The sequence below is a fragment of the Trichosurus vulpecula genome, chromosome 3 (genome assembly GCF_011100635.1).
Source record: "Trichosurus vulpecula isolate mTriVul1 chromosome 3, mTriVul1.pri, whole genome shotgun sequence".
In the NCBI taxonomy this organism is placed as follows: domain Eukaryota; kingdom Metazoa; phylum Chordata; class Mammalia; order Diprotodontia; family Phalangeridae; genus Trichosurus; species Trichosurus vulpecula.
In genome coordinates, this window is record NC_050575.1 from 126,244,663 (window position 1) to 126,260,352 (window position 15,690).

Below are 15,690 nucleotides of genomic sequence, written 5' to 3' on the forward strand. Positions count from 1 at the left end.
AGAGCCTAGATATCATCTTTCAAGAAGTTATCAAGGAGAACTGCCCTGATATTCTAGAGCCAGAAGGTAAAAAAGAAATTGAAAGAATCCACAGATCACCTCCTGAAAAAGATCCCAAAACAAAAACTCCTAGGCATATTGTCGCCAAATTCCAGAGCTCCCAGATCAAGGAGAAAATATTGCAAGCAACCAGAAAGAAACAATTTGAGTATTGTGGAAACATAATCAGGATAACACAAGATCTAGCAGAAAAATGTAAAATACCTTATTAGGAAAAACAACTAACCTGGAAAATAGATCCAGGAGAGACAATGTCAGAATAATTGCACAACCTCAAAGCCATAATCAAGAAATTATAAAGGAAAAATGCCCTGATGTCCTGGAACCAGAGGGCAAAATAGGAATTGAAAGAATCCACCCATCACCTCAGGAAAGAGATCCCAGAATAAAAACTCCAAGGAACACAACAGCCAAATTTCAGATCAAATGAAGGAAAAAATGCTGCAAGTGGCCAGAAAGAAACTATTTAAATATTGGGGCACTACAATCAGGATTAAACAGGACTTACCAGCTGTAACATTAAAAGATCAGAGGTCATGGAACATTATATTCTGGAAGGCAAAAAAGAGCTAGGACTACAACCAAGAATCACCTACCCAGTGAAATTAAGCCTAATGCATCAAGGGGAAAAATGGTCATTCAGAGAAATAGGATTTCAAGCTTTCATAAGGAGAAGACCAGAATTAAACCAAAAATTTGATCTCCAATATGAAGACCTAATACAAGCAAAAACAGGTAAAAAGGGAAAATAAAACATAAGGGATTCAATAGAACTAAACTATTGATATTCCTACATGGGAAGATAATACTTGTAATTCTTAAAAATTGCATCACTAATAGTACAGCTAGAAGGAACATACATAGACAGAGGATATGGGTTTAAGGTGAATTTGAGGGAATGATATGCAAAATTAGTTAAGGAATAAGAAAAATGAGTACATGGGGTGCAGAAGGAAGAGAGAGGTAGGATGGGGTAAATTATTTCACATAAAGAGGTGCAAATGACCTATTATGTGAAGAGGAAAATGGAAGGGTGGCTATGGGCATCCTTGAACCTTACTGTCATCAGTATTGGCTCAAAGAGGTAATAATATATACAATCAGTTGAATATAGAAATCTACCTTAACTGACAGGGGAGTAGGAGGTGAGAAGATTAAATAAAGGTGGTGGGGAGAAGGGAACTAACAGAAGGGAGGAGGAGATTGGGGTAGGTGGTAGATAGAAGCAAAACACTGGTGAGGAGGGAAAGGGTAAAAGGAGAGAGAGGACAAACAGGAGGAAAAATAGGATGAAGGGAAGTACACAGTTAGTAACCATAACTGTGAATGTGAATGGGATGAAATCTCCCATAAAATGGAAGCAGATAACAGAGAGCATCAAAAACCAGAATCTTACAATATGTTGTTCACAAGAAACAGACTTGAAGCAGAGAAACACAGCTGGAGCAGAATCTTATGCTTCAGCTGAAGTAAAAAAAAAAGCAAAGATAGCAACCCTGATCTCAGACAAAGTAAAAGCAAAAGCAGACCTAATTAAAAGGGATAAGGAAAGAAATTGCATCTTGCTAAAAGTTACCATAGACAATGAAGCAATATAAATACTAAACTTTTTTGCACCAAGTGGTATAACAAAGAAATTCTTAAAGGAGAAGATAAGTGAGTTATAGGCATTATGAAGTATAAAATAGATTATTGTGATTATATTAAAATAAAAGGCTTTTTGTACAAACAAAGCCAATGCAAATCAAGATTAGAAGGAAACAGAAAGCTGGGAAACAATTTTTACAGCAAGTATCTCTGATAAAGGCCTCATTTCTCAAATATATCAAGAACTGAGTCAAATTTATAAGAATACAAGCCATTCCCCAATTGATAAATGGTCAAAGGATATGAACAGGCAGTTTTTAGATAAAGAAATCAAAGGCAGCTATAGGCATATGAAGAAGTGCTCTAAATCACTTTTGATTAGAGAAATGAAAATTAAAATAACTCTGAGGTACCACCACATGCCTATTAGATTAACTAATATGACAAAAAAAGGAAAATGACAAATGTTGGAGAGGATGTGGGAAATTTGGGACACTGATGCACTGTTAGTGGAGTTATGGACTAATCTAACCATTCTGGAGAGCTATTAGAAGCTATGCCCAAAGGGCAACCAAACTGTGCATACCCTTTCATCCATCAATACCAGTACTAGGTCTGTATCCCAAAGAGATCATAAAAGGGGGAAAGGACATATATATGCAAAAATAGTTATAGCAGCCCTGTTCATGCTGGCAAAATGTTGGAAATTGTAGGGATGCCCATCAATTAGGGAATGGCTGAACTAGCTGTGGTATATGAATGTAATGGAATACTATTGTGCAATAAGAAATGATGATCAGGCAGATTTCAGAAAAAGAAAAACCCTGTAAAGACTTGTACAAATTGATGCAAAATGAAAAGAGCAGAACCAGGAAAACATTGTACACAGTATCAGCAACATTGTGTGGTGATGAGCTATGAATAACTCAGCTCTTCTTAGTGACACAATGATCCAAGACAAGTACAAAAGGCTCACGAAGGAATATGCTATCCACATCCAAATAAAGAACTGATGGACTCTGAATTCAGATCAAAGCATACTTTTTTCACTTACTTTATGCTTCCTGTTTTTTTCTTTTGATTTTTTTCTTCTTTCACAACTATGACTAATACAGAAATATGTTTTACATGATAGCACATGCATAACCTATATCAAATTGCCTACCATTTTCAGAAGAGGTGAGAGGAGGGAAGGAGAGAGAAAAATTGAGAACTCAAAATCTTGTAAAAATGAATGCTAAGAATTGTCTTGACATGTAATTGGTGAAAAAAACTAAGAAAGTATTTTAGAGAAAGAGATAGTGTGTGTGTGTGTGTGCGTGTGTGTGTGAGAGAGAGAGAGAGAGAGAGAGAAGCCTTCACCAAATAAGTTTCTCTGCAAAGCTAAGAAGTCAAATAAGTTTGAGCAATTTACAGAGGGTTCAGTGAACCATAAGGATACATATATATGGATATGTGAATACATATAGATACACATATGCACATATGTGTGTTTAGATATGTATGTCTATATATATGTCTACATATGCATATCCATGTGTGTATATGTGTATACATACACAAAACAACTCAAGAATGCTGATTCTGATTTTTATCTTCATATTAAACAATAGGATTATTTATCATTATAATTTGGTAGCCATTATTACAATCTGACATAGGGGAAGAATAGACCATTACCGTTGTTTTGATGACAAGTAAGTGATACAAACAGGCTTGTTGGTGTGGAGGAGGGACAAGGGAAAAGGAGGAAAGGAATAAGTTAATTCAGAGTTAATGTCTACTTATCAAATTCCAGTGATCTTTTCTCAGTCCTCATCCTTTTTAACCCCTTTGCAGCATTATTTAGCAATGTTTACCAGCAACCTGGCACTACTGTCTCTTCATTCTCCTGACTAATAGCTCCTTTGCCAACTCTGCTGGATCATCATCTCTGTCCCACCCCTCAACTGAGGTTTTATTCCAAAGCTCTCTCCTAGGTCCTACTCTATTAAGGGCAAGGACTTTTTGCGTCTTTTTTGTATCCCCCGAGCTTAGCACAGTACCTAACATATAGTAGATGCTTAATAAATGCTTACTGAATCACTGACTGACTTTATCTACACTTTGTTTTGGTGACCTCATCAGATCCCATGTGTTCAATTATCCTCTCCATGCAGATGATTCCTAGATCTTTACATTCAGCCTTAGTCTCTCTCTTGACTTCCAGTCATGCATCACCAGCCATGATCCAAAAAAAGAGCCTAGATATCATCTTTCAAGAAGCTATCAAGGAGAACTACCCTGATATTCTAGAGCCAAAGGGTAAAATAGAAATTGAAAGAATCCACAGACCGCCTCCTGAAAAAGATCCAAAAAAGAAAACTCCTAGGAATATTGTTGGAAATTCCAGAGTTCCCAGGTCAAGTAGAAAATACTGCAAGCAGCCAGAAAGAAACAATTTGAGTATTGTGTAAACACAATCAGGACAATACAAGATCTAGCAACTTCTACATTAAGGGAAGGAAGGGGTTGGAATATGATATTCCAGAGGTCAGTGGAGCTAGGATTAAAACCAAGAATCACCTACCCAGCAAAACTGAGTATAATGCTCCAAGGGAAAATATGGATCGTCAATAAAATAGAGGACTTTCAAGCATTCTCGATGAATAGACCAGACCTGAATAGAAAATTTGACTTTCAAACACAAGAATCAAAAGAAGCATGAAAAGGTAAACAAGAAAGAGAAATCAAGGGACTTACTAAAGTTGAACTGTTTTGTTTACATTACTACATGGAAAGATGATGTGTGTACTTCATGAGACCTTTCTCAGTGTTAGGGTAGCTGAAGAGAATATACATATATATAGACAGAGGGCACAGGGTGAGTTGAATATGAAGGGGGGATATCTAAAAAAATAAAATAAAATTAAGGGGTAAGACAGGAATATATTGAGAGAGGGAGAAAGGGAGAGATAGAATGGGGTAAATTATCTCACATAAAAGTGGCAAGAAAAAGCAGTTCTGTTGGAAGGGAAGAGGGGGCAGGTAAGGGGAAACGAGTGAATCTTGATCTCATCAGATTTGATCTGAGGAGGAAATAACATACACACTCAATTGGGTATCTTACCTCACAGGAAAGTAGGGGGAAGAGAATAAAAAGGGGGGATGATAGAAGGGAGGGCAGATGGGGAAGGAGGTATTCAAAAGCAAACACTTTTGAAAAGGGACATGATCAATGGTGAAAATTGAATAAAGGGAGACAGGATAGGATGGAGGGAAATATAGTTAGTCTTTCACAACATGAATATTGTGGAAGTGTTTTACATAATGATACATGTGTGGTCTATGTAGAATTGCTTGCCTTCTTAGGGAAAGTGGGTAGAGGGGAGGGAAGAGGGGAGAGAATTGGGCACTCAAAGTTTTAAAAGCAGATGCTCAAAAAAAAGGTGTTTTGGATGCAACTGGGAAATAAGATACATAGGGAATGGGCCATAGAAATCTATCCTGCCCTACAGAAAAGTAAAAGGAAAGGAGATGGGGGGAGGAGTGGGATGACAGAAGTGAAGGCTAACTGGGGAATGGGGCAATGAGAATACATGCCATCTAGGAGTGGGAGGGAGGGTAGAAATGGGGAGAAAATTTGTAACTCAAAATCTTGTGCAAATCAATGTTGAAAACTAAAATATTAAATAATAAAATAATTGTTAAGAGAATAGGGGCCACAGTTCTTTGGCTACTTTTTTTCTTTCTAAGTGAAAGACACTAACCTTATGAGTCTCAAAAGATCAGGAGAGCAAACCATCTGGGAATTTGGGCATCTGAATGAGTGCCTGATCATCCAGGCTTCTGAACATCTGGAAATCTAGGAGTCCAGGAGTTGAGGAGCTAAGTCCATGCTGAGTTTTGCAACCAACTTAGCACTGACATCCACAAGAGCAAGAACCCAGCCCAGCAGAAGTGGAAAGGAGAATTCATTCTGAAGCAATGCCACATTTAGACATAGATTTGGTGGGACCAATGCTATGTACAAATCATGTTAAGTCTGAGACTACTTTCCTCAGAAACTGAAGTGGTATAGGGGAAAAGTATGCCTCTGAGATACTGGAAGTGTGACTTTAAAGATAACTTTATCCAACTTTTGTTGTTGTTGTTTGGTCATTTTCGGTTTTCTTGGCAAAGATACTGGAGTGGTTTGTCATTTTCTTCTCCAGCTCATTTGAAAGATGAGAAAACTGAGGCAAACAGATTTAAAGTACTTGTCCAGAGTCACGCAGCTAATAAGCATCTGAGGAGGGATTCAAACTTGGGAAGATGAGTCTTCCTGATTCCAGACTCAGCTCTATATCTGCTGTGCCACCTAGCTGCCCAATGTACCTTTACCTTATTATGAATCCTTTCTACAAGATTATTGACAAGTAGCCACATAGCCTCCACTTGAAAACTTGAAAACTTCCAGTAAGACAAAGAGGGACACAGAACAGGCAGTTATTAAGCACCTACTGTGTTCTAGGCACTGTACTAAGAATTTACCAAATATCATCTTGTTTGATTTCCACAACAATCCAGCAACAAAAGTGCTATTATAATCCTGATTTTACAGTTCAAGAAACTGAGACAAACAGAGTTGAAATGACTTGCCCAGGATCACACAGTAAGTGTCTGAGGCCGTATTTGAATTTGCCTTGGTCTTCCTGACTCCAGACCCAGCGTTCTCTCCACTACACAAGATAGCTGGCTCTGCCTTCTAAGGATGGCCATTTCACTTTGGGTCAGCTCTGATGATTAGAAGACATCTCCTTAAATCAAGCCTAAATCTGCTTCTCTTCAACTTCCACCCACTGCTCTTCGTTCTTCCCTCAGGGGCCAAGCAGATCATGCCTAGTCACTCCTCCACTTGACAACCCATCAAATACTTAGATGTGGCTCTGGTAAATATTTTTATCTCTGCGCTCAAACAATCATAGTTCTTTTTTTTTTTTAAGTTCAAACTGTTTCCCTTTTATTAAGGTCCAAGTAAATATTATACAGACTGGAACTCAATAAAGAAAAACATGTTCAAATAATATTTCATCATCAGCATCTCCAGGTAAATGTGTATAATCAAGTAGCATTACCAAGAAGTCCTTAGGAAGCCCATCCACAAGAGTTTATGCTTTGTCTAGGCCCAGCTCCTCTGGAGTAGAGATTCCCAATTCATCTAAAGTTGGTCTAAGTTCCTGAATAATATACGGGTAGATTTCCTTATGAGGTCCTGCTTTGTCCTTTACAACCTCTAGAATGCGAACTGCACTAGCAAAATCATTTAACCGTCTGCATGCCCTCAAAGCAGCATCAATGATTTTGGGTTCTGGAACTAGGTCGTAGCCAACCAATGTATTCATTCCTTTTCGTAATTCCCAGGCATCAAGATCTGGTTTGCTGAAGTATGTCACCCAGCGAGCATCAAACTCCTCATCTGTCTCATGGGACCCATGGGAGTAGCAGCGAACTGACTGGATAGCGGAGGCGGCGGGAGAGGAGGAGGACGACCAGGAGGAGGGGGCTGCAGCCCCCGGCTTCGGCAGCAGGACCCGCACCGAGGTGGAGCAGCGGCGGAGAGCGGCGGCCAGCATGGTAACAGCGGGCGAGGGCGACTGACTGACCGAGCCACTGACTGCCGACTGCTCACAACCATAGTTCTTAATCCTTGTCTGGCATAACCCACATGTTCATGGGTGCATGCTCACAGCTCCACACAATAATCTGAAGGCAAGCTTGTGGAATTTATAGAATATGAATGTGATTGTGTACTTATGAGAAACATTTGTGCATATGAATCTATGAAGATTAGATATGTGTATCAGTAGAAATTTGAAAATAGAAAATGTATGTGCAGATATAACATAGGCAAACAAAACATGCATGATCTAGGGATGTATGAATGGATAAAAAAGATTTGAAATAAAATATGTACACATAGGGAATCATATGTGGATAAGACATGTATGCCAATAAAATCTGTGTGTATAGAGAAAACATGTGTATGGACAGGAGGGGCGTGATGACAGAATGTGTGTGGACAGAAGGTGCACATAGATGGAATAGGTATGACGACTGGATACATGGAGATGAAAAGTGTCTGGAGATAGAGGAGATTTGCTGATAGAATGTGTATTTACAGGAGACATTGTGCAGGAGAAAATGTTCTGGACTTGGAGTCAAAGGACTGCAGTTCAAAACCTAGATCTCCCACTTACAAATCATGTGACCCTGAGCAAGTCACTTAAACATCTCTGGGCTTCATTTTCCTCATCTTTAAAAAGAAGGTGGACGAAATGGCCTCTAAGGTCATTTATATCTCTAACTCTATGAGTTCTATAGCATGTATACGCAGAAAGGGAAATGGTTTCATTCAGCTCCACAACAGAAGTTTTTTTTTTACTCACATCTAAATTACATTCTTGTTCTCTCTCTCTCCTTCATCTTTCCCCCTCATTTTCTCTATCTCTCTCCCACCTGTTTTTGTCTTTCACACACACAGACATACATCCAGTTGCACACAAACATGTGGAACAATTCACACATATGTATAGCCCTCCCCCAAGACAGAAACACATACATGCCAACAGAATCATGCACACTTGTGTGGGCATACTTCCCCATCCCCAGCCCCTACCTGCCTCTAATTTCCTTCCTAAGGGTAAGAGTCTCTGGAGTCTAATTTCGCCTTTGGCTCTCGGACAGGAACTTGGTGACACCATAGGGATGTCATATTCTCCTACGGCAACCAGAGCCAATTCCCCAGAACTCAGCATGGACAGGCCCTTCTTGCCTCTAACCATAAGCAAATTCCCTTCCCAGCTGCCCTACCCCCAGCACTTCACCCAAGAGGAGACTGTTTCTGAAGAATTCTGACTACTTTCTACTCAATGACCTCCAACCCTCACTCCTCAGAGATGCAAGGCTGACTCAATAGTGGATTTTGCCCTACAGATTCTGGGACTTCCTTTTATATCAGACAATTGCCCAAGGCCAACCCCAGAAGGGTAAGAAGTGAGAGGGTCTCTGAGACGACAGTTCAACTAGTCTAATCTCTGTTCTTCCCTTCCCGTCTGCTCCTTCTTACTTCTGCATTTGAAATACTGACATAGAGTGGAGTAGGCCTACAATGCCCTGGAAAACTGTAATTCTCACCACCATTTTACCCCCAAAATGCTCTGTGACTTCAGACAACCCACTCACCCCCTGGGCCTCAGTTTCCTCACCCATAAATTGAAGAAGTTGGACTACATTATTGCCAAGGTCCCTCTCAATTGTAAATGCTTCTTTCCTTTACCTCTCCATCTTTCCTTACCTCCTTTTCCTCTCTCCTTCCCCGTCCCACCCCGCCAATGATGAAATGCCAAGGACACTTCACAGGAGACTCCTATTTTCCCCATTGGTCACTTAGGTTCATCTTGACCAATCCCAATTTCTTCATCTGTAAGATGGCAATATTTGTACTACCTACCTCACAGGATTGTTGGGAGAATCCCAGTGAGAAGATGCATGTAAAGTGCTTTGTGTACCTTAAAGGGTGATCAGATAGGTGCTAGTAGCAGTAGCAGTATTGCAAGCAAAAATAGATCATGCATGGGAATAAAGTGTGTGCATGGATAGAATGTGTGTGTGCAATTAGAATACAATAGAACCTAGGCAAATAGGACATATGTGTACAGAGAAGTCAGGGTGCAAATAGATCCCTCAAATATGATATGTTCTCCTTTACCTCTTTATTCTCATGCTTTGTTCCTTAGGGATGATTCACAACATCAGACTCAACCAGAAAGGTAAGAAACTACTTAACCAGAGTGGGGACTCCCTCATGCAATGTATCTGTAGGTCAGCCAATTATGGATATGTGAAACCATTGCATAGTCCTGGGCAATCCCAGTCCATCTCTTTCTCTTGACTGAGTCCATGAGATTGTTGGTTTCTCCCCCAGTCTCATCCTACTATTTACTTTCTCTCTCAGCCTTCTTGGACCCTGAGGAAATCCCCTTCTTCCTGGCTGATTTTCCACAGGGGGAGGGGAGAAACCACAGTTCTTGGACCAAACCATTCTGTAGGCAGTCTCAGACATGACTCTCTGACCCCTGTGCCCTGGTGTGTCTGTCCTCTAAATGTCCATTCCATCTCTCAATTGAACCTTCTTAAGTTCAGTGATTCATTTCTGTGCCTTCACTTCCCTACCTCTGATTTCTCTGTTATTCTGTTTCCAGCCTGCCCGTGGGTATTTCCAGAGCCCCGTCCTTAACAAAAAATATAGATTATAGGTCAGAGTTACGAACATTCTAGTCTAACCTTTCCCCCATTTTACAGAGGAAGAAGAGGGAAAGAGACTTGCCCAAGGTCATATAAATTAGTGGCAGAGCCAGAAACTGAACTCAGATCTCCTGACTTCTATGCTAATTTTTCTACCACATCAACCTGTTTTTTCAACATAGCACACGTCTAATGTAGATATAGATACAGATACAGGTATAGACATATATATGGAAAGAGACCTTCCTTCTTTTCTCTTTCATACCCTTCTCCATCAGTATATTTCCTTCTTTCTCTCTCTTTTTCCCCTCTCCTTCTTTCTCTTCTCCTCTTTTATTCACCTCCCCCTTTTCCTCTTTCCTATCTCTTTCCTCTTCATTTTTCTCTCCTTCCCTCCTCCTGCCTCTTCTTCCCCATCCCTCTCATTTTTTCTCTCTTCCTTTATCTCTCCTCTCTCTCCCTCTTTCTCTCCTCTCTTACAACTCCCCTTTCTTCTTTTCCTCTTTTTATCTACTTTCTTCATTTTCTCTCTTCTTCTAATGTTTTAATCTGTGAAACAGAGGTGCTTGATTAGGTGGACTCTTCCAGCTGGTGCTACAAGCCCTAGCTCAGACATTTTCTTACTGGCTATGTCAAGTCTGGCAAGTCACTTGAATCCTCAGTTTCTTCATCTGTAAAATAGGAATACTAGGAATTGCACACTAAAATACTAGTAACCCCTCTCACAGAGATTATAAAGTACTCTTTATACCTTTTTGTAATGGTTTACATTATTGAAAAGTGAGCTCATTTATCTCCCCCCTTTCTGCCTTTCCTTCTCACTTTTCCTTTTCCTCTCTTCTTCAACTCTTTTTCTCCCTCTCCTTGTCTCTCCACTATCTGCTTCATCTTTCCCTCTCCTATGCCCTCTGTCTCCATTTCTGTCCCCCTTTCTCCTTCTCTCTCTCTTCCATCTCCCTCTTTTTCTCTCCCCTTTCCTTCTTTCCTTCCACTTCATGTCTTCCTGTCCCTATCTCTCTTTCAACTACTTTCTCCGTAGTCAAATTTACTTTCCTCCTCTCCCTTTCTACTTTTCCTATTCTCTCTTTTCCTTCCTTTTACCTTATCCCTTTCTCATGTATCCCAACTTCCTTTCTTCCCCCTTTCTTTTCCTTCCTCCTTTCACATGCTCTCTTCTCTTCTCCTTCCCCTTTCACCTCTTTCTTCCCCCCCCTCATTTCCTTTTCCTCTCTTCCCCTCCTTTTCTCTCTCTTCCTCTCTCCCTTTTCTTGTCACTTTCTCCCTTTCCCTCATCTATACCCCTATATAGGAAATGATGATGCCTCTAATTTGTCTTTCCTGAGATAGTATCACACTATCACCTGAGGCCTCGCAGAAAAATTCTGAAATCCATCTGTGAACATATGGCATCCACACCTAGACATCCAGGTGAGTGTTGAGTTTTAATGTCTGGTACAGCTAGGTCATCACTTCTCCCATGCAGCTCCCATAGGGCATGCTGGGAATCTCCTTTCAATAACAACTGTACATCATTGGGTAAAATCCCCCTAAGGTGGATAGTATTTGTGATGTTATATACTTACATAAGATATTCTTGGAGATGAGGTTTTATCTTAGATTAGGTATCATAAGACAAAGAGTGCTTGATTTGGAGGCAGGGAGACCTGAGTTTGAATCCTGTCTCAGAAACACACTTGCCATGTAACCCTGGGAAAGTCACTTAACTTCTTCCAGCTTCATTTTCAATTGTAAAGTGGGGATAGCTACTGTATATGTATATACACATACATATACATATATATGTATCTGTGTATATGTATATGCATACATATATACTTATACATGTAAAGTGCTTTCCAAACCTTAAAGTACTAATATTAATTATTCTTATTATTATCTGCTCAAATGTACATGAGGGTAGATTTCAGAGAATCACCAAATCTCAAAGTCAGAGGGAACCTCAGAGTTCATCTTATAGTCTAATCCCTACCTAAAGCATAAATCTCCTCTACAGCATCCTGACAAGTAAGGGTTGCTCATTCAGTCTCTGACCTAAAATCTCCATTTGCAGGGAGCTTACGATCTCCTCAAGCACACCATTCCATTGTTGCACTGATATAATTTCTTTCCAAAATGAAAATTCACATTTTCTAAGTAATGAAAGAATAGATAAAGAGTTTTCTGAGCCACTGTCAGTGATCTCTGAAAAAAATAATGATAATGGAATAAGATTTTAGGACTAGAAAGGAGTATAAAAATGTCTTGATTTTCAAAAAAGGAAAGAATGGAGCGTCTACAAGCAATAGAATACTATGTTTAGAGAAAATCTAGAATGTAATATTAAAGGAATGGTTTGTGAATGTCTATAATCGGAAGCAGTGATTACTAAGAGCTTCATCAAGAACAGGTTATGACAGTGTAACCAGGCTGGTGAGAGATAATGGGGACTAGTACATAGAGGGTTAGCCTCAGAGCTAGGAAGACTTGTTTTTAAGTCTTGCTTCTTATATGCATTCCCTGTGTTAAAATAGACAAGTCATCTAACCTCTCAAGGTATCAGGAAACTCTCTGAGATTAGTCTAACTTACTGACTAGTTGCTGATCTGCATTGGTGAAGGAAGTTCCAACAGTAAGAGATCCCTACACCAGGAAAATCACAGGTATGGACCAAAACAACAACTGGACTAGTAGGTTAAGGGAAGGTTACAGACTAGACAGACTAGACTTCAATTTTGGCACAGCATTTGATCCTCTCTCTCTCTCTCTCACTCTCTGTTATTCTCTCTCTCTCTCTATTTCTCTCTCTCTCTCTCTCTCTCTCTCTCTCTCTCTCTCTCTCTCTTTCTCTCTCGTGCCAAAATTCAAATATCCCAAATCTAGTGAATGTAAGCATACTACAGGCTACCAGGACATGGAGTGAATAAAATGCTAGACACAGAGTTAGGAAGACCCTTACTTGAAAACTTTCCTCAGACACTCCCTAGCTGTGCAACCTTGGGCAAGTCACTCAACCCCTTAGTCCTTATTTCCTTATCTGTAAACTGAGGAGAATAAATAGCACCTGCCTCACAGGGCTGTTGTAAAGATCAAATGAGATAGCATGTGTAAAGTATTTTGCATTATAAAAATGCTAGCTGCTATTATTATTTCTAACAGAATTCTCCTTATCTCTCACTTTAGTGACTGCCAAGAGAGAATTAATATAACCTACCTACTCTTAAGGAAACCCACTGTGGTTCTTTTGAGTGATCACTTCTTCCCTAACTGCTTACAAACCAATTTTTTAATAAGACATTTCGAGAACTTTATCGACAATGAAAGTCAAGAGTGTTCTAACACCCTATGTTATAAATAAGTTCTGATGTTCATCAACCTCTGACATTCTCTCTTCTAACACTCTTATGTTCTGAGTTCCCTTCCAACTTCAACATTCTATTTTATAATATCTCTTCCAGCTCTAACCTTCTTTGTTCTAAGGTATCTTCCCTCTCTAACATTCTGTGTTTTAAAATTGTTTCAGAGCTAACATTCTGCAGATCTTCTATTTCTCTCCTCCTCAGGATTCAATGTTTCAGGAGCTGGACTATAACACTAATTAATTTCATTTGTCATTGGTTTATCAGGTTTCTATATCACAGCATAGCTTTGTTCAACAGGCCCGAGGTGACCAACTGCTTTTCAGATTTTTCAGAGACTGATGCAATTTCATAGGATCCAGAATCCTTCTGTATCTGCTGTCGGTCGCTTGAAATTCCCCCAGTATGACTGCATTCTTTTGGACTTTAAGACATTGGTATTATGCATATTATCTTTAACACTGGCTTTATTAGCCACTAGGTAGCTGTGTAACATTGGGGAAGTCACCTAACCCTCCCAGAGCCAAAGTCTCTTCATCTCTAAAATGAGTTCTAATGTGACTCCCAGCTCTAACAATCTATCAGCGTTTAAAAGAATTGGCTTACTTTGTGTCATGTGATGGTCAAAACAACACTCTGAAATAGGCAGAACAGTCATTTTATAGACAGAACCTGGGCTCAGAGATATCAAGTAACTTTCCCAATGTCACACAGCTAATACATTAGCAAGAAACCTGGAGTCCAAACTCTTAGCCGTGTTTTCTCCATTCTACCAACTGACTTGTCAAAATGCAAAGATGTCTCTTGTCCTTGCCTCTGTTTATATGGAATGGAATGAATTGTTTATTCAAAAAGAACATGTCTTGGGATCAGAAGGCCTGAGTTTGAGTTTTGGTCCCTGCCTTTACTAGATGTGTGACCTTAAACAAATCACTTTATCTATCTGATCCTCTATTTTCTAATTTGTAAAGTGGTGAGAATTCTATTTGTGTTACCTGACTCAGAGCTGTTTTGATAAAAGTGCTATGTAAACCTTCAAATATAGGATGTCCCAAGATTCTTAGTTTAAGTTCTAATAAATTTTTATTAAGTTTCATCTATTTAAATATCAAAACTTAATCTGTACTACAACTTTTGAAACACCATGTACTGTAGTAATGAGAGCTACTCTGAGATCATTCTTCTTATTTTTGAAATAATAATTTTAGTATTTCATTATTATATTATTATTATAATTAATTATTAAACCTTCTGTGAAAATTGCAGATACCCTAGAGGAAAAGAATGACAATAGCAGCTGGGGCAGTGGTAGCACCTCTGGATTTATTCTCTTGGGACTATCCTCCAACCCTCAGTTACAGAAGCCACTCTTCACCATATTCCTCACCATGTACCTAGTCACCCTCCTCGGAAATTTGCTTATCATTCTAGCCATCCGCTCAGACTCAAGGCTTCATACCCCAATGTATTTCTTCCTAAGCATCTTGTCTTTCACTGATATCTGCTTCACCTCTGACATTGTTCCCAAGATGTTGGTGAATTTCCTGTCAGAGACAAAGGCCATCTCCTACATAGGCTGTCTAGTGCAGATGTACTTTTTCATGGCCTTTGGAAACACAGATAGCTATCTTCTAGCATCCATGGCTATTGACCGCTTGGTAGCCATCTGTAATCCCTTACACTATGCCATGGTCATGAGTCACAGGCTTTGTGTCATTTTGGCAGTGGCTTCCTGTGTGATCTCACATCTCCACGCTCTCCTACGTGTGCTTCTCATGTCCCGTCTGTCTTTCTGTGCCTCCCACGTCATCAAACACTTCTTCTGTGACACCCAGCCAGTGCTGAAGCTTTCTTGTTCTGACACCTCTTCTAGTCAGGTTGTGGTCATGACAGAGACATTGGCTGTTATTGTGACCCCCTTCTTATGCATAATCTTCTCCTATCTTCGGATCATTGTTGCCATCCTCAAAGTCCCCTCGGCATCAGGAAAATGGAAGACCTTCTCCACTTGTGGCTCCCACCTCACCATTGTGGTACTCTTTTATGGAAGTATTATCTATGTCTATTTCCGGCCCCTGTCCAGCTACTCTGTGGTCAAAGATCGAGTGGCCACAGTCATGTACACAGTGGTCACCCCCATGTTGAATCCCTTTATCTATAGCCTTAGGAACAAGGACATGAAACAGGGCCTGGGAAGTTGAGGGATAGAATCAAGTTTTAGAAATCATAGATTCATGGCAGCAGAGACTCCCAGAATGCTAGAAGTAGAGGGACTTTTAGAACATAAGAATGCTAGAGTGAGAAGGAAACTTAGAATAGAAAATATTGTAATGTGGAACACAGAGTGTAACAACTGAAAGAGATCTTAGAGATCATCTAAGTCCAATTGTCTCATTTTACAGATGAGGGGGTTGAAGCCTAG

At 39.8% G+C, this 15,690-nt stretch overlaps 2 protein-coding genes across 2 annotated transcripts; one reads left to right on the forward strand and one right to left on the reverse strand.

Moving 5' to 3' along the window:
- Positions 1 to 6,596: 6,596 nt before the first annotated feature.
- Positions 6,597 to 7,290, reverse strand: LOC118843631 (cytochrome c oxidase subunit 5A, mitochondrial-like). The gene has a single exon (XM_036751352.1). It carries the CDS (start codon positions 7,239 to 7,241, stop codon positions 6,777 to 6,779), a length of 465 nt encoding a protein of 154 aa, XP_036607247.1. The 5' UTR covers positions 7,242 to 7,290; the 3' UTR covers positions 6,597 to 6,776.
- Positions 7,291 to 11,315: 4,025 nt separating this feature from the next.
- LOC118842207 (olfactory receptor 1L4-like) lies at positions 11,316 to 15,469 on the forward strand. Its single transcript, XM_036749808.1, has 2 exons — positions 11,316 to 11,340; positions 14,535 to 15,469. Exons 1-2 carry the CDS (start codon positions 11,316 to 11,318, stop codon positions 15,467 to 15,469), a joined length of 960 nt encoding a protein of 319 aa, XP_036605703.1.
- The last annotated feature ends 221 nt before the right edge of the window (positions 15,470 to 15,690 follow it).